This window comes from Perissodus microlepis, chromosome 15 (genome assembly GCF_051167445.1).
Source record: "Perissodus microlepis isolate ML-2025 ecotype Zambia chromosome 15, ASM5116744v1, whole genome shotgun sequence".
NCBI lineage: Eukaryota > Metazoa > Chordata > Actinopteri > Cichliformes > Cichlidae > Perissodus > Perissodus microlepis.
The window spans coordinates 12,441,693-12,468,997 of NC_140475.1; the positions used below are offsets into that span (position 1 = coordinate 12,441,693).

A 27,305-nucleotide genomic window follows, 5' to 3' on the forward strand; every position below is an offset into this window, starting at 1 on the left:
AAAAATATATCTCATCTTTAAACTCGGATAAGTCATGAAATCAGACCGTATTTTAACGTAAGTCTTCATTTTACGTACACAGCATTCACCAAAATCCTTTATTTTGAAGGCCATCAAGGTGACGTTCATATTCGTAATCTGACTAACTTCACGCAATCCCCAGGCTGCTAGAAGGAAAGGGAGACATGGCTGAAACCATAGCTGATACAAGAAGGCTTTACACCAAGCCTCAGAACTTAAATGACGCCTATGGACCTCCAAGTAACTTTCTAGAGATTGATGTAAGCAACCCCGAGACGGTCGGGGTGGGCAGAGGCAGATACACCACGTACGAAGTCAGACTGAAGGTGAGCCTACCGTAACAAGTGCAAATGGCGCTAGCTTTTAAGCTACACACCTAAGCACGCAAACATATCTTTTCTGCAGTCACAGAAAGTTGTAATTTTTCTGACATCGCGATTTTTGCCGCCACTAAGACATTCAAAGGGTCGATATTTAAAAGTGTGGGCTATTAAGAAGTATCAAATTGTCCGTTGCTAAAGGAATTAGTCGACGCTTGCTAGGAAGCTAGCAGCCTTTATCTGACTGCACGGTTACCTGACGTTACACTGTCTGCTCAACGTTGTTGGTGTACATAAAGCTGTTTGACTGCATGTTAATTAAAACATAATTAAAAGTGTTTGATAACGTGGTTAACGGAAACTGTGTCTATCTGTGTCTGTTGACGGCGACATCGCTCCGGGAAAGAAGGGGTGTGCGCGCGTGTGTGTGTTTACATTAGCCTCAAGTGTTTTTCCACAGCGCAGCTGAAACATGTCTACAAATAAACTGCAGTTATATAACCTAGGTTTAAGCGAAACACATAACCTTCTCAAAGACTTAACGTCTTTCTGAACAGTTGATCTCCAGCCACACCTCATTGTCTGAGTGCAAACCACAGATAACAGCATTGGTCACACTTAATGACAAACCTGAGGTGAGGACTGGCCTGTATGACTAAATGGTGCACTGGGACATAATGCGAACATTTTGGTTGGTATAGTATTTTACTTTGTAGCTTTTCTAAAGTGACAAATCACCAGAAGCCACCCCAAGTACTATAGGCTAAAGGAGAACATACTTTTGAGTCAGCTTCTCTGGAGCTATAAAGACAGGATGCAGGATGCTGCCTGATCCTGTCCAGTTTCACCCACCCCCTTACAACACACTTCCTTCCTCCAACTTGTAGAGGAGAACAAAAGGTGTTTTTTTTTTTTTTTTTTTTTTTTTTTTTCTTTCGTATAAAGAATTCTTTTGTCACTTTACTATCTATTTGGCTGTCAGTGTACATTTTTTTAAAATTTGAAATTCTGGGATGGCAGCTAATGCTGTGTAGAAATGCAACAGTGTTGTTGAGCAATAGGTCAGGATGGCAACTGTTAGAGAGTCAGCAATTGCAAAACACATCCTGTGTATCTTTCTGTCACTGCAACTTTGTGGTCAGAGTAAAAATCAGCCTTGAATAGCTGAGGTCAGCTGATACATTTCTTTCAGTGCTGATACAAATCACTAGTAACCAAAATCAAACTATTAAAATAACAAATCATAGTCAACATTAACGCCAACACTAACCTTTGTTAGGCTTTTTGTGTCTTAAAACTGTTGCAATGTAACAACAACAAAAGAACAAATGTATCTTTTTAAGATCTGTTCTCAAAGATGAAGTGTATTTTTAATTATAGAAATAAATCACTGTAATTGCGATATTTGGCAAAATAGTTAGTTCAGTTAAGTATTTGGAAAATCACACTTTTTTTTTTTTTTGCCTCTGTATACAACTGCTGTGGATTTTAATTAAACTCTCCAGATGTGATAGAACTGCAATGATGCACCCGCATCCTCATGACTTGGTGACAGCTTTAATTCAAGAAGCCTTGAACCAATTTTTATACATTTTCCCATTTTTAGATGCTCAAAAATAATTAATAGCTGACTGACATTTTCTTTGTCAGATGAGATCTGTTCCCTTGTTGTTTTATTGCAAATTAAGCAGATGAAAAACAAAGATGCCGATGCAAGTAAAGGAGGGCAATAGGTTGAAAACCTAAAATAAACCTAACAGAGAGGTGGGAATGATCAGACTGGCCAAATCAGCAACACCAAAAGTCCTGAAAGACTACAGAATACAACTAAAATAGGGGGTTTCCATGGTTAAGGAAAGCAGCTTCACAACATCTAACTAAGTCATGAGGTGGTCTACAGTCAAGAGATACCTTCATAAATGTAAACAACAAAGGGTTTACAACAAGGTGCAAATCACTGGTTGCACTCAAGTACAAGCAGCCCTGATTAGACTGTCAGAAACCATCTAGAAGAGTCTGCATAGTTTTGGAATAATATTTGAACACATGCAAACAAGATGAACTTGTACCAGAATGATTGGTGTGCAGACTTCAATCATACTTGAAGAGAAAATAATGGAGAGGGAGAGAAGTGGCTCATGATCTAAAGCATGCCATATTACCTGTCAAACATGGTGGAGACATTTGTTATGGCACTTTCATGTATGACTGTCAGTGGAATTAGTGTTTATTTATTATGTGACTGTTGAAAAGTAGCAGAATGAATTGTGAAGACTACAGGGCTATACTTTCTGCTGAGATTGACTCAAAAGATCCTGCAAAACGGATTGGACAGTACTTCATAGTGCAAATGAGTAGTGTCCCAAATCATACTGCAAAAGCAGCCCAAGTGTTTCTCAACTCAAATAAATATTGTGAAGTTCTTTATTCTTCAAGTCGGTCACCAGATCTAAAGTAAATAGAGCATGCTTTTCACTTGCTGAAGACAGAGCTAAGGTTAGAGAGATCAGTTGGACACCTTTTGGAGTAAATGTGTCAAAGCAAGTCACAGGATGAAACAGCATATTAAAAGCACTCCTTAAAATGGTTAGCTTCTATAATTACCTTTGAGCCTCTAGAAATTTATATGTATAAAATGTCTGTAAATCCCCTGAAAGTCTGCATTTCTATCGTGTCTCGATAGTTTGATTTATAGTCCATTGTGGTTGTGTCCTGAGACAAGAGTTGTGTCATTTTCCAAATACTTATGGACCTAAATGTATCTGGCAATCCACCTTTGAAACATCAAACCTGCTTAAATCTGCAAATGCTTTTCTTTGATCCTGTTTATGGCACAGTACCCACAGTGTTGATAGGATAAATGTCTTACAGAATAAAAATGTAAATATAAACTAAAGGTCGCTTGCTCTATTATTGGAGTTTTAAATCATATCATACATGGAAACGGGAGTTTACGTGGTTGTCATAAAACTATAGATTTTAAGAGTTTTTTAGAACAATGAAAAGTTTGAACGTTTTTTATTTCAGTGACAACTTAGCAGTCTGCCTGTGCTGATAATCTCAGTGAAAGCTCCATGGTGAACAACTTGGACAACCTTGGACTGTTTGCTTCAGCTGCTGCTGCTTTTGTCAGATATTAAATGTCATGCCTACATCAGGAATTTTGTGAGAATGCTAAAATATAAGTCTTATTTGACATGCAGACACAACAAGAAGGCAGTTAGATTCACGAGAAACGAAAAAAAGACACATTTTAGCTGGGTTAGCCACGAGGTAAACTTTGTATTTTTTACAGTATTTTCAAGCTTTAAGAACTCTTTTAAAGGCTTGTCAGTTTTGCCACATAAGCCAGGCAATTTTGTATAAATGTAACTATTATTGGACCTTTTGTGTTCGATTTTAAATACACAGACTGTCAGACAGTCACTATAGGCTCATCTGATTGCTCCATCTCCTCATCTCTAAATTGTCATCTTGGTTGACTGACACCCCTGTAGTTACTGGCCCGGAGTATTTAGATTGGTTACCAGCCCTCAAGTATTTAGTCGTTTTCCTTTACCTTTAAGAAACGAGTTGAGAGGAGAGAAGCTGTCTCCAGGCATTAGCGTTGAATATAAGGCTACTGTACTTGATTAGCGTGTAATAATTAGCATATGCGTGTAATCAGCATTATTGTGCACCTCATAGCCCTGTGTGACCCTGCTTTGCATAAGACCACAGAAGAAGCGGTGCATCCCTCACTTCTCAACAAATGTGGTGTCAACTTAGCTTTGCTTCTCTCCTTCTCCTTTCTTTAGCTTTCTTTGGAAGCGTTTTACTCCATCTCCAGCCATTAAAGAGTGTTTGCCACAAGGCCTAGGTCTGGAATGCGTAGTGTTTGCTTTGCCCCTTCATTGCTTTTTTCCCCCTCTTCCCCCTCTTCATCTACCTTTCTTTTAATATTTCAGAATACTTGAAATATATCATCTCATTACTCTGTACTGTTTCCGTTCCTAACCTTTTCCCCTGTTCTCACTGCTGTCCCGCTATCCACCCCGAAATCGAGAGAGCTCTTGTGGCCGCAGTGAGAGAGTCTGCCTAATCCCCTCATTGAGAAAAGAGAAGAATTGAACCAGGCCAGGGTGGCTGGCTGGGTGTGTGTGTGGTGAGGGGGAGCTGGAGCATTTACTCCCCATCCTCACCCTCCAACTCACCCCCCCCACCCATGGGAGGGCAGAAAGCCACCCCCTCACCAGATTTCATCCTGTTGCTTACTTTTCCCATTTTACTCCCAGCTGTGTGCAGTCACTTTCCTGGTTCATACCGTGTTACCATTGTTCCCCATGATAACTGAAATCATGAAGTTTGCTCCAAGACTGTTGAAATAAGAGTCATTCAGTTTGCCTGTGACTCACCGGCGGTGTTGGGATGCTCACAAAGTTAGTGGCGAGACAAATTGTTTAAACATTGTTTACTGTGGCTGTGAGGCATAGTCACTTGTTGGCAGACGGGCCTGCGTTTGGCGTTTGAAATTAATGGGATCAATCTCTCACTCTATGCATCAGTTTTTTAACGAAGTGGAAGCTAAGTTCACACCGAAAGTAGGCGGATATCTCATTTTGCATGAGCAGACTCGTAATGTCGGGGGTCATGCTGAAACAATGGATATCTGTTCCAATCCAAATCCCTTCGTTTTAAGGGTAGTTTCTGAAGTGGCTTATGGTTGCTTTTTTATGCTTCTGCACATGTTTCATGTTCCTAATGGAGAGAGTTGTTTTTCATGAGTCCTATCATATCACCTTAATGGTCTTTTACTTTTTTCTGTGTAGTGTCTGGTTTGGCGGACCCCCTCCCCCCCTCCCCGCAATACAACATAGTGTATTTGTTTGGACCCTCAGCAAACAGGGGGTTGGAGCTGGGATGGGGGTGTATGTGTGTGGAGTAGGAGGAATGGGTGATGGATATTATCAAAATTTTAGTTGGTTCCCATCTCATCCAGAGAGCACATTCAGGGGAGCGAACTTTGGGATCTCACTTTGTTTATGGATAGGAGTACATAAAAGGGCTCTTATAGCTGTGTCTCTCACTCTCACTCAGTCTTCTACCCCTCCTCTTCTCTTCTCCCATAGCTTCTCCCTCTCTCTTTCTTTCTCTTTTCCATTTGGGCACCAGGGTGAGGGCGGGGGCCTTTGGTCATTAATAAAATGGGGAGAGATGGTGTGTGTGGGTGTGTGTGGATTGTGGGGGGAGGAGGGGAGGCTTGTCAGGCACAGTCAAGTGTAATCCAAAGTCTACAGCATCCTCTTCGACAACTATTTTAATGGAAATGGGGAACATATTGTATCAAGGCTACCATATCCTACTTGAAATGACAGTATCAAAAGTGGGAGTTGATACTATGGCAACAAAGCAGCTTTTTGCCAGCTAGGCGAGTCGGAGAGAGGGTAGGCTGTCAGGCCGCAGAGGCCGGCAAGCGAGGGAACGAGTGAGAGAGTACATGGAGAGGCGAGAGCAAAAGACCCATAGCCCCAACTCTTTTGTTCGGGGTCTTTTTTTCCCATTTTGGAATATGATGCAATGAGATGGTATTATGTTGCCATTTTTAATGCTATTATTCTGAAAGGGGACTATATGGGAGGGGTGAGAAGGGGGCATGGGGGAGGTTTAGGATGTGCACTCTCAAACTTGACTTAATCCATCCTGCTAAAAGCTAATGCATGGTGGCCTTGAACTATTCTCTCAGGAGATGAGTGATCTTTGTCCCCTCTCTCCCTCTCTCTGTGTCTCGCTGTTTTTAAGGGTTCTGCCTCTTTTCAACCCATTTTCAATGAGCCTAAGGTATTGTGTCCCACACATTATGAATCACATGCTCTTCCTATGGAGCGTAGATTGCACCTTGAACACTCATAATTGAAAGTGAAGCAAGCAGATCCACTTTGAAGGAGGTACATGTAGCTTTATGCTCCTATTTTAATGATGTCTAAAAATCTATTTTTCCACCTTTGCTTTTAATGTGGCCATTAATTTCTCATTTCTGTATTTTTCTACCTTTGCAAATGTCATATTTGTGCCTTTTGCTTGCTGTTTTCTCTGGCTTTCCTCTTTTATCTGTCTTTTACAAAGTGAGGAAAGCATCTTTTTTTTTTTCTTCTTTTTTTTGTCCCTTTTAAAAAAAACAAATTAAAAATCAGTTAATAAAATCCTAAGACCTGACTGGGTGTGGGCTGGTCCCCTGTTCTGATCACTGTGAGGGGTTAGTAAGTTGATACACCCTGGTCCTAACCTCTAACCAGCCGTGAAAAGAACAGAGGCCAGGGAAACCTGATCTTTGACTTGTAGAGCTCTCACGCACCGCCTCTTTCTATGTGTTCGTGTTAGAGAGAGAAAGCATGAGTGAAACCTCTCATTTTTCAGTTCTGTCGTTTTCGTTCCTCCCCTTGTCCTGAAAGGCCAATCTCTTAATCACAGGGTTATGGTGGGTGAGGGAACTGAAAGGCCAGGTGACTTTCTTTCCTTACACTCTCACTGCTTGCTTCATTGTCTTGAGATAAGTGGTCCGGGTTCTAGTGTGCATACAAGCAGGCTCGAATGCTTTGGACTATTATATTTACATTGTTAAATGTGTGACTGGTCAAATCCTGTGCCTAACACCTGTGCCTGCATACCTCCTCTGTCAATGTGTGCTCGCACATGGATAAGTGTTTTCTGTGTTCACGTGATGGGATTAGAGTCACGGCGGTGGCAGATTACCTGTAACTGTGATCTGTTGTGGTGGGGATTAACTTTGTGGCGCTCCGTGCTGTGAGGTAACATGACGCAGCAGGGACGGACCACGGTGAGAGGAGAGCGGAGTTAATGCTAGAGCACTGGGGCGATAAAGCTAAGATAATCCACTTCTCCTGTGACCTGAGAACGAGGAGGAGTGAGGGGTTCATTGACAGCTTCACCTGGAAAGAACTTGAAATAATTGAAAAAGGAAGTTTTTTTTGGTGGGATGTTTAGTCACACAAAAAAAAAACAGTTAAAAGAGGGAGTGGCAGATATTGTGCCCAGTGTAAGGAAATACTCCTACAGTTAATACAGTGTCACCTGAACCAGGTTATTTCACTTGGTTTTATGTTTTAAATGTAATAAATGTGGCCTTATTTATTTAAAATAATCTTACGAATTTCCTTTTTTATGTATAGTCCAGGCTCTGAATATTACATCAGTTAATATTTATTGATGTGATTTGGCGTATTCGTCCTGAAGTGGGGAAAAGGGGGCTAAACTCTGTTTTCAAATCAGCTTGTTTATAACCCCAATTCCCAAAAAATATTGCGATCCTTTGTGATTTGTGAATAAGACAAAGTTGAAAACTGTTCTGTGGTCAGACACATTGAATTCATCATTGATTCAAACTCTTTTTGGAAAACATGAACGCTGCATCCTCTCAACTAAAGAGGAGTGTGACCATCTGACTTATTATCAGCGCTCAGTTCAAAAGCCTGTATGCATGTGGTATGGGGTGTGTTAGTGGAATTGGCAGCTTGAACATCTGAAAGGCCAGCATCAATGATAAAAGGTATATACAGGTTTTAGATCAACAAATTCTCCCATATAGATAAGGTCTTTTTACGGAATTCCTTGCACATTTTGGCCAAGACATTACTAAACGGCATAGCATAGCTATTACAATAAATCAGTTTCACAAAAACAACAACAACATCTTTTTAATCTAGGGCTATGCTTAATCCATGCCTGGGAAACTGATCCAGTGTCCTAACTGCTGTTTTTCAAGTAATTGAATGCTTGGCAGTTTCGGGGTTAGTGCATTCACAATGTAAATAGCTTGCATGTGGTGCAGAATGGACTAAGGAGTTTGACCTGCAGTTGTGTTTTTTTCAATCTTTACTTAATGTCCATGTAAGCCTTGTATAGTTGACCTGAAATAACTGAGGAGTGACCTTTAAAGTACTACAAGTCTCTGTGACACAAACAGTATCTGCTATTTTCATATATGTGCTTTGTTGCCTATCAGTTCACATATTTCTGCCTGTCTCATCTGCCATGTAAATTAAACATTGAAAAATAAATCTTTCTGCAGTTACATCATTAAATACCAATGCCTCAACTCCATTCAGTAAACTCTTACGTTCACTACTTGGGCATACTTGTGTCAGTGTTAAGGGATCAGTTATTCCTGCAATTTCAGTTAGAAATTCCAGTTAGATTAAAACACAAAAATGTCTGCAGAGTCATGAAAACTTGTTAGAAAAAAGGCAGAGCAAACAGCTAGAAAATGGTTAAGCTAAATGTAAATGGACAGGTACTTGTATAGCACCTTTCTCCTCAGATTGAGTACTCAAAGAGCTTTCTACTACAACTCTCATTCACTCAATCCCATACATTCATGCAGCGCTTTTATCTATGCCTAAGCACTTTTATCTAACGTTTATATACACTCAAACTCCGATGGATGCAAAAAACGTTGGCAATTATCAGTATCAGGGTTTAGTATCTTGACTGAAGATATTTCTACAGATGGACTGGAGTAGCTGGAGATTGATCCACCAACCTTTCACTTGGTAGACAACCTACTCTACCTGCTCTTCCACAGCCACCTCAGAAGCTTTTATTATATGTTGGCATACAGGGCTTTCTTATTTACTGCAGTTTATTAGTGTTGTTGCATCCTGTCTGTGAAACGTTAATAATTCTTTGCAGATTTCTGACATAGAGAGGTCAATCGCTGGATCTTATATTATGCGTTATTATGCTGACAAGTTAATGTATACAAACCTTTTAGTTGTACACAGGTGATTTGTGCCCTCTAGTGTGTATCAGTTGCGGTTTTGAGGTGGTCCATTTGACAGTTATGAAGTCCCATGAGATTGAAAAGGAAACGGTCAGCTGAGAATATCCTATAAGATAAACGGTCAATAGATGGCCAACTTTACTGTAATACTGAAATGGTTGGTAAGAAAGCAAAAGAAAATTGTTGTGTTTAGCTGAACTCATAAATAAATCAGGAAAACTCAATGGACCAAAAGCACTGACTTTTTAAGTGAGATCACCTGTAATAGTATTCAAATCCACATTTGGAAGACGGTGGGGTATATTGATGAAGGGGTCATGTGAAAGATCAGTGTGTCTACACGAGTCCAGAGTTTAAACCAATCATCAGCTCAAGAAAACATTCTGTGCAATTGAGTAAATTGCCCAGGTAGCATTTATTTTACAGTTAAACATCAAACCAGTCGTGGTTGACGGGCGACTCTCTTCATCATTGCTAAGGGTGTGACAGATGAGTTTGTTCTTTCCCACTAAACTCGGGTGGGATCCATAATTTTGAAGGTTGAGGATAGGACAGAGCAAAGACTGAAGAAAACAAATGCCCATATTTTTCCCATTCAAACACCACAAGAGGAGTCTCAAGGGCAGAAAATGTGACTTGGTTTTGCAGATCAAGGGAAATAAAAAGGAAAAAGACTGAAAAGGGGAGACCATGAGAGAGAGAAAAGACCACTCCTGGTCTTCCTCCTCTTCAATTAGTCTTGCACAGAGCAGGCAAAGCTTCCAACCTCTCTAGTTTCTCTGCTCCTTCTTTATGACCACGTACACCCACCTCTTTTCTCTTTTGTTCAGCCATTTACTCAGCCTTCTAGTTAACTCTCCATCCCCTTTTACCGCACACAGTCACAGTCGTCTGCTCATCGATCAGTCTGCTGCTCGCGCTGTATTCATGCTGCACCTACTTGCTCAATTGCTTTGCTCTTGCGATTCCTTCTTCCATGAATTCTGACCCTCTGTGAATGTAGCGTGCCAATGAAATGCTCATTCACTCCCTCCTTGTTTGTACATTGTCATGGGATGGCCATGTGCTGTCAGGAATAGTGAAGAGCTTTGGCATTGTGCCGTAATGTGCTGTTTGCTTCAATGTTCTCTGTCAATGTCGAAACATCTCCTCTTTTTAAAATGAAATTCACTCTCAAGTGCTTGTCAACAGCAACTTGGAATTATGCACACATCTGTGTGAACGCACAAAAAAATGGCAAAGCATTCTGAGTGGGACAGACCTTGGTTAGCAAAATGTGGAATTTCTTTTCGCCTTGAGGCCAATTTCAATTTTCTGTTCAGTTTGGTTCGATTTGAAGGAGTCTTTGTTTCCCCCCCCCCCCCCCCCCCCCCTCCTTTTTCGCTATTACTAAGTCAGAGTAGATAAGACAAAGCTATGCCCAAAACCAAGTCAATAAAACCTTCTTCTCTAGCTCTTTCAAGTTAGCTCAAGCTCTCCCTGAAAGCTTTTTAGTGATAACTTTCTGATATTCATATGATTGCCACAGAAAGTACAAACCTTTGTTTTTAGTTATCACATTTTCTTAAAACATGTTTCCAATAAATGAATGTCTTGGTGAGTTTGTTTGTTAACTCTTGGGGAACACTTAGGGCTGTTCGATATAACGATATATATCGGATGACGATATAAAAACGTCTATCGTTTCATTTTACGCTATCGTTTGTTTCGTGGTGTCGCAAAATAAACTGTTTATGGCAATATTTTTTCACCGTTTTGATGGTCACTGTAGTGGCTATATTAATTTCTTAAAGTTCTCTCTTTCTCTTATATTTAATATAACCACACTACGGACGGACAAGCGCCTGTTTTGGTTAGCAACAACAACGGTAACACCATCGCGTGTCCGCTTGTTTATGTTCCACATAAACCTTTCACAATAAAGCTCAAGATCCTGTTGAGACTTTTCAAAATAAACTGAATCACGTGAAAGAGCAGATTATTTACGGATAAGAAGTAAAAAAAGAGCCGCCAGGTGCTAAAAAATAAACCTTAGACTCAAACGTTAGAACAGGCTTTTCCCCGCAGCACGCTGTGTAATAAATACTCACAAAGAAAATCGCGGCTGTTACAACTTATGTCTAAAAATGTATCGTTTAATGCATCGGTTAAAACACTCGACTCCAGCTACATGACGCGCAGATGGAAACACTTCCGGCAAGTCGAGCTGCCCGAGATTCACAGAATTTACAGAAAATGTTACATTTTTGTGATTTATATCGTTATCAGGATGATAGAATTCTTATATCGGGATATGAGATTTCGGTCATATCGCACAGCCCTAGGAACACTTCCAACAGTACAGAGATACTGCTTTGCAGTTTGGTGGTTGTATCAAATAAAAGTACCCAGCACACTTGAAATAACAGAATTGGCCTAATATAGCAAACGAAAACAGAACTACAACTAGTGATTATTTTATTATCAATCAATCCGTCTGTTTTTTTTTTTTTTCCTCAGTTGATTTAATATTTACCTGTTTTTGGTGGCGTTTACAATTGCGTGTGTAAACATCGCACATATCGAAAAGTTTTGAATGAATTTGTAGGCATGTAGAGTGAGGTCATGTTAACAAATCAATAAAATGTGGCTTACATCCACCAAGGTCTTTGTGGTCAACTTAATGTTTTATTTGTAAAAAATTAACAAAAACTTCGAAAGTGTGGTTGTTACAAATACACCGTATATTATCAACATATAAAAAAGTATTGTATGAAGATTTAAAATATGTCACATTTAACCCCTGACCTCTCTCCTCAAGGTCAGTAGTGAGTGAGCGGAAGGTCAAAGTGATAATAATGGTATACAGAGCTGTATAGATCAGGTATTTGGAGTATCCAATGCCAGCTTTTTATTATAACTTTATGTACATTAAAGTGACAGGTTAGAACTGTTTAAATAACAATTTTAATACATGTATAATGTACCTGAATAAGAATTATTTTTTTAGAAAGCAAATTACACTTCAGATTTCTTTGTTTCTGGATCTGGAGGCTTTGTCTAAGCAGGGAAACCTATTGTTTAGGAGACCACTTCAATGAGTTCTTGCACCTTCAGCGCTGGTATAAATGGTATGGAGCTGTGGTGATGACTCTGTTTGCATGAAAACCCATCGATACAGTGAGTGAGTAAATCTGCGATAGACTGGTGACTTGTCCAGGGTGTATCCTCCTCACCCGGTGTCAGCTTGGATGCAGTTCCCACGGCACTGAAGTGGATGAGAGAGCAAGAAAATGGATGGATATGAAATGTCAGACAGTAGTACTCAGCTTTGAGTGCTCAGAGTCAAAAAGCACTATATAAGAATGAGTCTATTTAACATTTGCTTGCTTAGTTTGAGCAACAGTCAGAAGTAAAAAATCAATCCCATAGTTGCTGATCAGTTTTCTTTTTATTTTCCATTCATTTGAGCTTTAAAATAAAGATTTACTTTATCACATTGTGGTGATAAATCCATAACTTTATTTAAATAAAACGGGCATCATTTTCATTATCCTCACCATCAACCTGTAGGAACAACAAAGTGTCTTAGTAAGCCACCTCCACGGTGGGATTGAGTCTCCAAAATTATATTAATTATAACTATTCTCTCACTTATTGGCTTGATGGCGATGTCCAGAATCTCCCATTAGTGCTTGATTACTTTGAGATCTGGTAACTGGTTACAGATTAGGATTTTCTTCGTTGTTGTCCTTGCATTTAGTGCCGACTCGTGTCCTACGGACAGGTTCATAATCACTTTTATTCGTCAGGATAAAAGTGATTACTCGGGACAGCTTTTAATGGATTTTGCAGTGATCTGTCCCTCCCCAGAGGGCAAGTGGACTCGAAGCATGGCAGTAAAATGCAAAAAGAGATATGTGGGGGGAGAAATCATCCACACAAACTGGATTTTCCTATCGCTTGCTAAACGACTCAGTCGATATTTCTTGAACTCAGCTTTCTGAGCTTTACTTTGAACCACTCTGACCTACCTGAAATTTTCTTAGTGTATATCAAGCTACTTCTTCAAAAACTGTGATTTCATTTGAATAACTGCAGCCAGAGTTTAAGGACAATTTCTTTGTAAATCACAACAGCTCTTAAAAGTGACACCTGTAACAGTCTGCCGCTTGTGTTTGTCCACAGACCAACCTACCCATCTTCAAGCTGAAGGAGTCTTGTGTACGGAGGCGGTACAGCGACTTTGAGTGGCTCAGAGCGGAGCTGGAGAGGGAGAGCAAGGTGAGCCATTGAAGTGAACTCCACACAAAGGCTGCTCGAGTACTTAGCTTATCAAATCAGCATATAACATTGACCACATCTGCAGTGTTTTGCTATGAAAGAGAAAGGAGTTTTGTGCATCTTTGGGTTGTTAAAGAACATTTTCAGCCCATAAACAGTTTCAGAAATGACACACAAAAAGCATTGACAAAACCCATATTTAAATAGTTTGAGTTGTTCAAATTTCTCATAATTTATTGTAACAATTAAAAACTTTCAATTTTGCGCTTTCTTTTTTTTTTTTCTTTCTAATGGGAAATCTGTTCTCTCAGGTGGTTGTACCACCTCTCCCGGGGAAAGCTCTTTTCCGGCAGCTTCCTTTCCGAGGGGATGATGGCATATTTGATGACTCTTTCATCGAGGAGCGGAGACAGGGTCTGGAGCAGTTTCTCAACAAGTAAGCCTGTCCACGTCTCAGTCTTTATCCATTCTCCCACAATGCGTCCATGAGGTTAAAACAATTTCTTCTTAACAATTTCTTCTTTGCAGCTGCAGTCGTTTTCTGCTTCTGCCGTTGCTAGTTAAATTTTTTTTAAATTTATTTAACTCTGACGAACAATGAAGCACGTTGTGCAATAACTAGATTCAACTTTTTCACTTCTCTTCATATTGTTAACAAACTGAACCCTCTGAGACGGGCAGGTCTTTTTCCTCACTATCCTCCTTCATTCTCCTTTATAATTACCTCGCAAAGGACAAGAACAACCAAAGAGGACTCAAGTGCGCACCCCCACAACATAATTTTTCCCACATTTGTTTTGTTGTTGATGTGTAATTTATGTTAATTGCAGCTCAAATTACAGCGCGTGGTTCCACGGGATGGTGTGTGCACCTCTGCTTATTTTTGATCCAGCATGTCCTCGTTTTCAGCTGCGGAACAATAAAAGTTACAGTGTGATTGTAATTATTTGCTTTGATTGCAGACTTGGCCATTATCTTTGTTTCATGTGCAAATGCTTCAATGTTTCCTGTTGGAATATTAAGTGTGCAAAGACAGTTGAGGAAAATTAAAATCCATAAATGTTTTTTTCTTCTTCATTTATTTATTTATTTATTTTTAAAGGAGACAAGAATGTGTTGGCAATTAAGATTTCTCCCTCCCTGTGCTTTCTGTGAATGAAACACTGCTGTTAATCATATTATTGTTCAGACTTAACACCGGCTGATGTGGCTGGCAGCATTGTTAAATCTGTGATTGAGAGCATTGTGAAGAGGAAATCTTTTGGAATGCTAAACATGATTATCCCTGCAAAACGAGTGAGGAGGAGGAGAAGAGCGAACAATCTTTTTTTTATGATAGCCTAGTCAAACATAATGCTGGCTTCAGGTAGGAGGAAATGGCTTAAAGATTGTAAACATGCTCCTGCTGCGCCTTACGTCCATATCAACATTTCCAAACCTATTAAACAGTATTTGTTGGTAGCTAGCCTGATGTTTCCGGTGACTGCCCTGGTATTTGACCTCTGGCTCAGTCCCTTTGCTGCTTAATTTGTATGAAATATTTCCTATCAGAGGTTAAGACGCATGCATACAGTGCGTGTAGTCTTATCATGCTGATGTGTTCTGAGCAGTTTGTCGTTTACAAAAAGAGCCGTTTAAGGGTCTCAGGTGCACTGGCTCATTCTCGTTAAGCCGCTTTGCGTCATCTGAACGGATATTGAGGGAAACTCAATGTCAGAGTGGCTTTAACAGAGCCCCAAACATCCAATATTTTCCACAAGAACTACCACTCTGACTGAGAGGAGGGTCATAAAATATTGATTAATTTAAGTCCTACCGGGATTTAAAGACGTTTGAGAACACCAAATACTCCAGAGCCTCTTATCAATCCCTCAAATCAGTCAATTTGTGAAATAGTGGAAGGAGACAGGCAGTCTGCTAGTTTTCCTGTTTGCCTTGGGGTGACTTAATTCTATGTCTTTGCTTAATTCTGAGTCGAAAGGGGGAAAACGGATTACTACTCCCAAGTGAACAGTTTTTGTGACTGTCGATGTGTTTGTAAATGTGAGATAAAGTTGTCGTAAATTCACGGTTAAATGGCAAATTCAAATAAGAGTTACTCTTTTTCACATTTCTTGGCCGATTAGGGAAATGTACTGTGCTGTTCATTACTATATGTGGCAATATAGTTTATAATAATATCAATGATACATAACAGTAACTTTTAACCATTAAACTACCGATATGTTAACTAGATCAGTTCAGATCAGCTCTTTATTCTCCATTAGTATAAATTACTTTAGCGTAATTATTTTTCAGAGTAGTTTAAATTATTTGTTAGTGAGTCAGTGACATTGTTGACTGAAATCTATCCCAAATCTAAACTGCGCACTAAATTTAAACAGGTTTGACTTTGAATGGACTCATATGATATAATATAGTATATTTTAGAGACCGTAGGGAGATGACAAGTAAAAGGGTTCAAACAAAGGTGGGAAATTCTTTGCCTTTCACGCACACAAAAAATAAGAGTGTTATAACTGTTTATAAATGGTGCCCAAGTAACTTAAGGAATGCCTAATTGAAGTTGTGCACTTATTGTAGTGTTTGAAGTTCATTCTGTGTCGTCGGTGGTTAAGACACTGAGCAGTGAATGAGAAGCAGCTTTTAATGACAGGCGAGTACCTAGATGTGTTATCAAGCAGTGTTAGCTTGTAAAACTTTTTGTAGTTTGACCGGGTTTTTTTTTTTTTAATGTTTGGATTTTTTTTTAAACCACATGTTTGTTTTGTGTCTTGATCAGATTTTGTATTGCTGTTACTGCACTTACCTATTCTTACATATTTTATTCTGTTTTGTTGTACGACTGCTTCTTTGTGAAAATAAATTTTACTTACCTACTCAGCTTGCTTATTAACTAAATTCAACAAAAGTTACACTTAAATGTTTTCCCCCATATGCCACAGTGGCACTTTTGAAGGATGTGAGGGCATATATGTGTAAATATATACTTAAATTGCAGTTATACTGATACAATGCTTTTAAAATTCTTTTAAAAGCATTGTATCAATCCTTATGCATTTACGTGTTACTAGAGTCTGATAGGATTGAAATACAGCAAAACACCTGACATGACCAGTTTATTGTGCAGGCCGTAAATAACCCATTAAAAGTGGGCGAGTCACTTTTTTTTTGTGCTTTTTAAAGCATGCACACAAAAGATGGCATCCTTTAGAAATACTTGCATAAAAAATGTTGAATGCTAAATAATTGTCCTTCTAGCACAATTTAAAAAAAAAAAAAAAAAAAAAAAAAATCCCCACACTTCTCACGTCCATTTCAGTAATTCATGCGAAATCTTGTTTCCTGTTTGTGCTCATCCCTGTTTAAACTCATCAAAGCTTCATGTTTGAATGTCCACTTTTGCTTTTGTTTTCCAGAGTGGCCGGTCACCCTCTAGCTCAGAATGAGCGATGCCTGCACATGTTTCTACAGGATGAGTCTGTTGACAAGAACTACACCCCATCCAAAGTCAGGCAAGCCTGAGGGAAAGAAAAAATAAATAAATAAATGGATGGCTCTGCTTGGCCTGGTCTCTCTCTCAGCCCTGCTCAGCCTCGCTTGGCCCAACAACCCAAAGCTCTTTTCACTGCTCCAGGTTTCTCTCAAACAAACATTTTAATGACAATATCTCCCACCCCCTCCCCCCCCAGAAAAATTATATAATTCACTGCCTCTTTTAGTTTAGTTATCTTGATCGGTGTTTGTTTTCACCTTCTAATCAGAGTCAAGAATGTTCGACACGTAACTGTGGTTGAAAGTAATTTATAGCAATTTCTCTTTGTCTGGAAATGCCACTAACATGGATATATTAATGTATTTATCATTTAGCTATGTCTTAAATATATTCATTTATATAGTAACATTGAATGAGTGTTCTGTATATGCAAAGCTCTCGTAATGACCCACAGCGTTTCTCGTCCAGTACGGCATGTTGCTCACCACCGACCTACCAACTAAACACAAAAAACACACATGCAACGACGGGGGTTGACTTTCAAATCACACTTAGGTGTTCTTCTCCGAAAAAGGAGGCGTGCGTATGTGTGCGTGTGTGTATATTGACCAGCACCTGCCCAATTATCACAAATGATTTTCTAGCAAGAGATTTACACAGAGGGAACTGCAGTATTTCTACTGGCTATATGCATTTTGAGATTTGTATACTGCTGTGCCATTTTTGTTTATTTTGAATATTTTCCAATAAAATAGGTGAAACGTCTCCACGTGTGAGTGCATTTGTCGTCGCTTCGGGCCGTTTGCCTGTCTCGCTACCCGCTTTGGACAGTCAGTCAGGACCAGTGCAGTCATCCTAACTTTATTGTACCTGTTTAATAAATACTGTGCAAGATGTATAAGGACTATAGCTATTCAAAGACAGCCCTGAGTTTGGACTTACACTAGAGTGAACCATGCTAAAGACACAGATGATGCAGTCTATGACTTGTGACAGATTAAGCTTGAATTAGTACAAGATGTATTCGGGCCAGGTCACTATGCTTAATGAATGCAAGATCCAGAAGCTTTTTTTTTTCTTTACTTTTGTATCACATGTGCCACCACAATAAAAGTAAAAAGCCATTTCTTCTTGCCTTCAGGACTATTTGTAAGGTCTGACCTTTTTCATAATAATAACATATCTGTACATTATTTTTTTTTTTTTAAGCACACTGCCTCCCACATGCTGCACATATAAGATGTGAGGACTTTTGACCCGTGCAGTTCCATGTAAAACCTTTGAATTTGAAGATGGGGTTTGATTGCAGCTTCATATGTCCTGTGAGAGCAAGCACTGCTCTGATTTTGGAGAGATTAATCCCAAATGAACCATTTTATGTAATACAAATCTCATTTGGTGGCAAAGAAAAAATGTAAAATAATATGTTATTCATTACTTGATAAAGCACTAACAAATCAAATGAACGGACACAGAGTTGGTTATTACTGATGAGCTTCAGGTGTTCACAAGAAATCCTGCATTAAATCAAGATGCATGCATTAGTGTTTAATAATTTAGTATGAGCTCTACATCCTTATAAAGTGTCACTGTAATTAGATATGAAACCAACACCACTGTTTGCTATGATGCCAGGGCTCCAGCTAGTAGTTTTACGATAAGCATCTATAGTAAAACTATACTATAAGCATCTAGGTCATGTTATATGAAAACCGTTTAATTCAGTGTCTTTTATTCTCTTGGTTACAACTCTAAATAGTTATAACTCCATTAAAAATTTTGTTTGTTTTTTTTTGCTTTTTTGTTTTTACAGCAGAATAAAAACATTACAGGCCACAAAAACATTTCCAAGTGCTGAATAAGATTTTATCCAGTGTTAGTGTCGAACTTCAAAAAGTCGACCTTAAGCGTTTTCTTTTCTTTCTTTTCTTTTTTTTTTTTTATGCTGCGCCTCAAACAGGACACACCAAACACAAACGGGACAGCCATTTAAATACAGACACCATTTTTCAGATGAATGTAGTTTTACAGTCAAAGGGAGGGGGGGGTAGATAGTGCATCCTTTTTAAAGAGTCCTCCGCAATGCTTCATGGAGCTGACGCCTCATCCGTGCATTTGGTTTCAGCACCGAATTGAGGAACAGCGACTCGCATCTCCCCCCGGATGCTTCTTCTTCTTCTTCTTTTTTGGTTTCCTCCGTTGGGATTGAACACAGAAATAAAATGGTGAATTGGTCGTCAAGCTCATTGGTCTCATAGACACTCGGAAAAAATCAAAACAAAAAAAGTCTTAATGTACAGCGTTTCTTTAGGAAACGTGCTTGGCAGGTGCTCTCCAGAGCCTTAAGGCGACATTTAAACGCTGCAAGCTGTTTTGGCCACAAGATATTGCAGTTTTCAGAATCAGACAGGCAGGTCTCTAATGAAAGGTACATGCTAATCCTTGACTAGAGCAACTGTTAACAGGCTAAAGTTGTGATCCGGATGTGTTCAATGGAGCCTAAGCCTAAATAGGCTATATTAAGACAGCCCGTAAGAGATTTTGTGCCGTGGCTACACCTGCTATGATTTGACAGTCTGTGTTGATTGTTCAGTGGGTCTCCTCGTGGGCCTCCATTCTTTTTTTCCCCCTCCTCACGCGCCCGGGCAGATGGTGAGAATTCATATATCGCTGGATTTGTACATATCGGACAGGAGCCTGGTGATGGGAACGTTGCCGATGGTCTTTTTGAAGAACACCTCCTCTATGGTGGACGGGCTGACAGAGCGGAGGGCCGGCAGCAGCAGGAGGAGCTTACCAAAACGACACGGCTGAGTCGGGTACCTGAAACACAACTGGTGTCAAAAACAGCCTTTTTGTCCGGTTCCATTTGCAGACTGTCGGTTGCAGCCTGTCCAATTACCGCACACCTGTGACAAATAGCTCCTACTTAGCTTGAATACGAGCTTCATCTGGTGCACCTGCACAATTACAGGAGGCTTATTGCCTCATTAACTTTATAATGAAGCTGGCAGACTATAGCCAGTTGACACGTGCGTAAAGCATGCTTTATCTTAGGATAGATAGATAGATAGATAGATAGATAGATAGATAGATAGATAGATAGATAGATAGATAGATAGATAGATAGATAATGGCCTGTATAGCGCTTTACTTAGTCCCTATGGACCCCAAAGCGCTTTACACTACATTCAGTCATCCACCCATTCACACACTGGTGATGGCAAGCTACACTGTAGCCACAGCTGCCCTGGGGCGCACTGACAGAGGCAACTGCCAACTCTTGAGCCACGATCGCCAGATAGATAGATCTCTTTTACCTGGTGTGTATATAACTGTTGAGAGTGAGCTGGGCTTCATCTTGCAGAGCAGCAATAGCGCTGGCGTTGCGGAAACTTCTTAATTCTGTGCTTCCATGCGTAGGAACTGTAAGACAAGAGGCATCACTATAGCTGTTAGAAATCTGCTGACATGACACTGCTGTAATGACATGTCATATATTCTCTTGTGTCTTTCCAGATTGGCTGTAGTTTTATGCAGTAGAGAAAGTTGAGGTTTGCTTTGGTAAATATGGTTATTTCTGGTAAGAGTCTTTACACTGTGTCAAACATTCGGGCAGTAATTTGCGAGGTACTCACCAGCTTTGAATGTCACGATACATTTCAAGCAGGCGAACTCGGTCGCGTCAAGGCGCATCTGTCTGAATCTGGTGACCACCTCTTGAAGTGCTTGAATCTCAGACATAATCTTGTTCATCCGCTGAGACTCCGTGTTTTCAGTGTTCATCCCTTTGGATAAATGTGAAGAAAAGTTTAATTATGCACGACAACAGCTGCTCGCTCTTCACTTAAAATTCTCTCGTGCTTTGCATATACCAGAAACAGCGAGAAGAGTTGTGGAGTCCACGGGAATGGCCCACTGCGCGATGCCCAGAACAAATAATTCCCTCCAAGCGTCCTCCAACAGAATCAGCTGTAAGGGGGTATTTTAAGTGTTAAACTGTGCACAACACGCAACAATTAAACCATTCAAAGTATGTGAAACTTTTTGAATGGTAAAAATAACAACACAAGATTAATTCCTACTTATTTTTCCATGTTGTGTGCAGGTTTTAGGGCTTGGTTGGGAATTATTAGATATGCAGTTTTCAAATCGATACTATCAAATTCATGACATTAATTTAATTAATTTAAAGCGTCTGTCTGCGGACCAAATACTTAATTGGCAGCTGTTCACCATTTCAAACCCCACAGGGCGCTAATGGCCTGTTTGGGGATCATGTTTAAGCATCATTCATTTGGAGAATGAGTCCAAATCGTGGCTACCTGATCAGATAAAGGGAGGGTGGAGAACGCGGGGACACTTTTTGCCCACTTGATGCTCATGAAGAGAAGACGCGCAGCTGACTCGCACACAGATTCTGTAGCCACCTCGTACAGATACATGGGGGTGCCACTGACCTCGTGGGGATACTGCAGAGAGGGAAAATTAAAATGTTGTCATTGTTTATGTCAGAAAGAAACGCAGGTCGGAAAACAGTGAACAACAAAGGTCGAATTCCAAGCCCCAGCACCCAGTTTTATAATGATTAGTGTTGCTTGTGGTAGATTTACAGTGAGAAATCTAATTGGTGGATTTGTGGGTCTTACAGGCTTTTAAATCTGGAGAGGAATTTCAACTTCTAACCCTTGTGTTAAAAAAAAGAAAAAAAATGTTTACTAATTAATCGCACAATAACGGTTTGGAAGAAATACAAACATCTAACATTTTAAGGAATTCTACATCTAGAAATGATTAAATGTAAAACTATGCATGGACTGCGACACGAGAGCCAAGAAATGATTGACTTCTATGCTCTCATTCTTTACTTGAAGGTCTAAAACTCTTTGAAGAAAGTGTACGTTGTAGCTATTAAATTGCGTAATCTTAAAATAAAAATCTACCTTAGGAGTTGGCTGTGCTAGACCCACGATGGCCTGTCTTTCCGGTGTAGTGGCTACTGTGCTCATCTCCAAGTTGTGCGGCTCCAGCTGGGTGACAGTGGTGAAAAAAGGAGGACCGGGTAGTGAGGATCCGGGGAAATGTGCCGAGGAGCCATTCACCTCTTTGTGGCCCCGGAAATACAGAGCGACCTGTTTGCGAATTGTAGATGTCCGTGGCCCCCTCTCATGCTGAACGGCTGTGGAGCGGGACAGTAGGAAGGCAGTGTGAAAGAGAGCAAACTGCTTATTTATCAGGATCGTTAATTGCATTCTCCAGGAGCAATCCCGGGTTTATTTTATTGAACGAAAGCTGCTCCTTAAAGTGCAAATGTTCTGCGTGAAAGAAAAAAAATAATGAGCTTCTACCAGCGCTCCCAGGAGGTATAAATAAGATCTCCTTTAAAACAAGCGGGGAGCAGGTAATTATCAACTTCTTTTCAGCTTTGATTAACAGATTTTATACACCTTTTTCTCCCCCGAATCCAATACTGTCCTACTGTATTGGCGTTTCTTTGCTCAACGTGATAATTCAATTAAGCTCGTTTACCGTCTTTATTCATGTTCACTTCCAGACACTTTTTCAAACGACAAGCTCGGCACTGGTTTCTGTGAGTTTTGTCTACGGGACAACCACCCTGTACAGAGAGAAAAGGGGAGGGGGATAGGGGGACATAAAAAGAGAAAGGGGTTACAGCTTCTAGTTAAAATTCTCTTAGCTTGCAGGAGAGGGAAAAAAAAGCTTCTTGCTATTATCCTCCTGGGAGGGCAATCTCCAGGTGAAAGATCGTACTATTATCTTTTAGTTATGGAGGTGCTCCCCTGCGGCTCCAGTGTGGCCTCATCCCGCAGGATAAGTACTCTATCCCGCCCTCTGCCGCCTAAATCCTCGGCTTCGAGTCATCACATTAGATTGGATTACACCTGATATATTACAGCAGCGCGGCACTTAGCCCAGTACTTAATGGTCCAGGCATGACATAATTAGGCTCATCAAGAGAGACTTAACTCAGCGCCAAAAAGAAAAGCAAACAGAAATCAGCGCGTAAAATGTGCATTCCGCGCGTAAAACGCTTGGTATGTTTTGTGGATGAAAATCAGACACGTAGGGGATATAAAGAATAAAGGATGAGACAAATTCTGTGCAGGGTGCTAACTTTATTTGGAAAATGTAAGAAATTGCTCCACATTCATGGCAATGATTGCGTACAGGTTTCTCACTTAGGCTTGATTTGATAATTTCTTTGCCTGCTTGTTTTCCCGCCTTGCTTGAAATTCTATTAAAACTAAATAAATAAATAAAACTACTTAATCAAATTTGAAAAGCGCAAATAGTAGGTGCATTTAACCACAGCCAATTCAGGCTCATGTAAAAAGCAGGGAAATTTAGTTACGAGCTTGTATAAACTTAAAGGAGGCCTCACCTGCGAGCCAGATTTACACACATAAGTCCGATTTCTGCGGATGCTCCTCTTGAAGAATCCCGAGCAGCCATCACAGGCGTAAACACCATAGTGTTTCCCTGAGCTGCGGTCACCGCACACTTTACATGGGATGTCCAGAATCCGACCTGGGAGAGGTCAAAAATGTCAAGTAAATGATGTGCTCACTGAATTACGAAGCGCACAGTTCAGTTTTAAATCAAAACATTTTGATGACATTTTGCAGCGGTTGCTCGCGTAATCGCGGGATTTATGAATAAATATGATGGAACAAAGTGTTTACAGTGTTTTTCCAGAATAAGTTGGTATAACAGTTTTCAAAGTTGACACACTGGCTGCAGTTCAGCGGCCGACCTGCAATTATGTGACTTTACACCGACCCTATAATCAGTTAAAAAGTACCATAATCGAGCTCATATACACTGAAGCAATGGACAAACTGTCCTGCATGTGACTTACTTTTGTCCGACAACTCCACACAGCCACAGACACGCTCTCACACTCATTACACGCACACTGGACAACGCCCCGCGTCTCATCCGAGCACGACCATGGGAATTCACTGCGCACATTTTAAGAATAAAGTCCGGTGGGAAGCGTTATATTTGAGCTCTCTAAGACAATACCCCGAAAACGCACAATGGAGACATTAGGGGAAAGTGTTAACTTAATGATTTTCTCCCATTGAACCTCGTCTGACTGCCTGGATCTCGACAAGCTGCCAACTCCACTTCATAATGGGACTCGACAGCTGCTTTATCCCACAGGTCTATAGGCCCCAGGATTAGGGAGTGACACTGCACCATGAGAATAATGCGTACCAACTCGTTTCACCAACTCAAATGAAGTGTATGTAAATCGACCCCGGTGTAGATGAAAAAATGTGATTTTTTTTGTGAAGATTTTGTATTCAAATCTCTTAAAAAGAAGATATTTGTATGCATATGAGGCAGTCCTTTTTTTATTCTGGAGGGAAAAGCCGTCTATGTAATTACACTGACGTTTTGCCACCTGCTCATTGATTCACCAGTGACCCGTCAAAAAGGGTAGCATGGGAATAACTACTCAGCAGCAAAAACAATGACTTCAGGAGAGAGTTATAGGACTGGAATTGGCTGTTTATTAAGAATCAAAACTCCCCGTAGCCCTTTAAATTTACGTAAAAGACATTTAATTGCTGTAACATGCAATAAAAAAGTCATTTTAAAGTTGGATTTAAACATTTTGTTCTTAAACAAAATTTGGTATTTTGGTACCCAACTTGTCATTAGTAATTGGAGAAATTTATGCTCAACATGTTCCAGACATACTAGTCCTAGTTGTTATTATTATTATTATTATTATTATTATTATTATCACTGTTGTTCTTTTATTTTCTTGTTTTCTAAATATTTTTTTTTAAATAAATTATTATTTTTATTTTGTTTTAACAAACCTTTAAAACCAAAGCTAACCAAATCACATTTTCATTGACACAGCCCCCAAATTAAAATTTAGAGTTTAATTAAACCGCGGATGACCGAAAGTGCAAACATTTTCAACAAGAAAATATGTCCCCCCAAATATTAAACGATGGTCGCTGGGAGTCAATTAAATAAAAATGACAGACAATTTTGTTGTGAAAGGGGGAAATGTATTTAACTTCCCGCTGTGGGGGTCCACTGCGTCTCCATTGTGAGCAGTAATTGCTTGAAGATATATGGCATATTCTATTAACGTAATCACCATCAAGGCGAAAACCTGCTAAAAGAGTTGGAAATGAAGTTTTAGGGAGAGAAAGAGCTGTTTCCTCTGACCACTCGGTAGCGTGGCTGTGAACTTGAGTCACAGCAATGCTGTGAGTCGTTTTATTCTCATTTGAAAACACATGTTTACAGCGGCCGAGCACAGATTTTAAAAGCGGCGGCCTGGTGTGGAAAAAAAATATATGTGATAGCGCTAAAAGAAGCATCAAATGTGAATTCAACAGAAATGTCCATTCTTTGGAGAGAGAGAACAATAGCCTACTTTAGGCCTATATTATGATCTGAGTCCGCCTTCATTTGAATTCACAATGGGGCCTAGCAGAGGGATAATTGCAAGGGTTAAGAAAAAGAGGATCAGAAAATAATTTGATAGGAAAGTGTAAATCTGCTTGAAATTTATTAATATTTAAAATAAAGTCAGTAACATCGTTTAAAGCGCTTCAGGAAACTCAAATGAGGGATTCAGAAATGCGCAAACACATTTCAGACATAAGAGAAAAAAATCTCAAACGGGATTTTTCTTCATGTAAGATTGAATGTACCCTGCGTATTGCGCTGTTACTCTTTTTAAAGGCTGAAAATTAAATTGCAGGCAACAAGTGTCATCAAAGGGAAGCATGTGGGGCTTTTGAAGAGCAGTGGTCGGCAAATGAATGTGGCTTATTATTTTCGCTTCCTTCTTATTTTGTTTCTCGAAATCTGTGAGCAACATTACAAAATATATTTTACACATGATTTCATTTCATTCAGTAGCTTTGATATCCGGGGATGTTCACGTATTGCATTCTGAGACGGCCGACAGCCAGTCCCCATACTCACATCTTTGTGATCATGAGGTAGAGTCGTGAGAAACATCTTTAAAGACACCATGGACTCACTGTACTTTCATTTGTTATACCCGTCGCTACTGTAGACCTCCCATTATCTATGCCGTGTTCTTCAGAGGAATCGGGGATGATGATGAACAAAACTTACTTGATTTGACATTCAGAATATCCAAACAGCCACTTGTTGAACCGGTTGGTTTGCTCATCATGGATCCTCGATATTTTAAAGAATCTGGATAAAAAGTGTCCTCTTTCTCCTCTTCTTGTGGACAGAAACAATGAAGTTTGTGACACTGAATCACTTGTGGTTTCTCGGTTTCTTTGCCAGCAGCGACGAGAAACACAAGTCAAAGTCCCGAAGCCAAGTTGACAGAAAGTCAGCCTCCGATCGATCGAGAGCCACAAATTAAAACATTAATTATACATTTTATCAGGGATCTTTGCCCTCGACGCCGAAGATTCCGGAGAACCAGGACTGGATCCCCGGGGCAGCAGCCGGTAAACGGCAACAGCAGCTCTCCAGCTAGTGGCGCAGTAGCCGGTGCGTAAAGTTCGAGTTGGAAAAACGGTGGCTGGAGCGCATCCGATACTGCCAACGCGGTGGCGAAGGGAAAAAAGGGGCAAATTTCCGATTTTCTTACGGTTGAAAACTTGTTAAAACCAGGACACGATGTGACTTTATGGTGGGAGCCTCCCGAATAAGCCTTGGTAATATTTATGAGAAGTGTCAGGGGGAGGCTGGAGGGTGGAGATCTCCACTTCCTTCATCCACTTGGCTTTCTACTCCAAACTCCATCCTGACGTCACTGGCGTGCGAGGGAGTGTGTGTGCGCTTGAATGTGTGTGCAAGTGCTGTGAAGTGCCTTGCTAACGGAGCCAGATCCACTGCAGACAAAGCACACATGTTGCATGTTTTCCTGGATTGCATTTGCGATTTTTACTGTGTAGAACTCTTATTTATTATAACAACAACAACAACAACAACAACAACAACAACAACAACAACAACAACAACAACAATAATAATAATAATAATATGACCGAAAATATTCAAAATGTGTTTAAAATATATAATCGCATATCCTAAAGAATAAAAAGATAAAATAAAATGAAATAAAAAAAATTAAAAATGATCCAAACTGTTGGGACCGTGGAGATGGCTTTAAGAGGCTGATTACTGTAAATATTTTCGGGTATGTTGAGGTATGCTGACCACCAATAAGAGTGTATTACCATATGCAGGGAGGTGGGGGTGAGGTGGGCTGAGACCTTCAACAGTCAGCGCTCCTCATTTCCTACACTTGCACAAAGACATTTGTGTCTGGTTCCTCGTACAGTCCTCCAGATCAAATGCTTGGGCCCCACCACATACGTAGCAGCGGTCAAGACAACTGTCATAAAGCTGAACTTTGATTTTTAAAACACTTTATTGCGTA

At 40.0% G+C, this 27,305-nt stretch overlaps 2 protein-coding genes across 2 annotated transcripts; one reads left to right on the top strand and one right to left on the bottom strand.

Annotated features, from left to right (window-relative positions):
* The first annotated feature begins 132 nt into the window (after positions 1–132).
* Positions 133–17,641, top strand: snx3 (sorting nexin 3). The gene is made up of 4 exons (XM_084953139.1): positions 133–347; positions 13,285–13,380; positions 13,692–13,816; positions 16,800–17,641. The coding sequence occupies exons 1-4, from the start codon at positions 186–188 to the stop codon at positions 16,903–16,905; spliced, it is 489 nt and encodes a 162-aa protein (XP_084809265.1). The 5' UTR covers positions 133–185; the 3' UTR covers positions 16,906–17,641.
* Positions 17,642–18,800: 1,159 nt separating this feature from the next.
* nr2e1 (nuclear receptor subfamily 2, group E, member 1) lies at positions 18,801–26,633 on the bottom strand. Its single transcript, XM_084953138.1, has 9 exons — positions 26,018–26,633; positions 23,280–23,425; positions 22,406–22,493; positions 21,820–22,055; positions 21,202–21,348; positions 20,752–20,848; positions 20,515–20,664; positions 20,197–20,302; positions 18,801–19,699 (listed from the first exon to the last, which is right to left on the bottom strand). Exons 1-9 carry the CDS (start codon positions 26,076–26,078, stop codon positions 19,537–19,539), a joined length of 1,194 nt encoding a protein of 397 aa, XP_084809264.1. The 5' UTR covers positions 26,079–26,633; the 3' UTR covers positions 18,801–19,536.
* Between the last annotated feature and the right edge of the window lie 672 nt (positions 26,634–27,305).

Coding starts and splice junctions, on each gene's coding strand:
- snx3 (XM_084953139.1), top strand. CDS start 186: ATGGCTGAAACCATAGCTGATACAAGAAGGCTTTACACCAAGCCTCAG. Junction 13,381..13,691: donor AGCTGGAGAGGGAGAGCAAG/GTGAGCCATTGA, acceptor CTGTTCTCTCAG/GTGGTTGTACCACCTCTCCC. Junction 13,817..16,799: donor CTGGAGCAGTTTCTCAACAA/GTAAGCCTGTCC, acceptor TTTGTTTTCCAG/AGTGGCCGGTCACCCTCTAG.
- nr2e1 (XM_084953138.1), bottom strand. CDS start 26,078: ATGATGAGCAAACCAACCGGTTCAACAAGTGGCTGTTTGGATATTCTG. Junction 20,665..20,751: donor AACTCTTCTCGCTGTTTCTG/GTATATGCAAAG, acceptor ATTTATCCAAAG/GGATGAACACTGAAAACACG. Junction 20,303..20,514: donor TATCGTGACATTCAAAGCTG/GTGAGTACCTCG, acceptor CTTGTCTTACAG/TTCCTACGCATGGAAGCACA.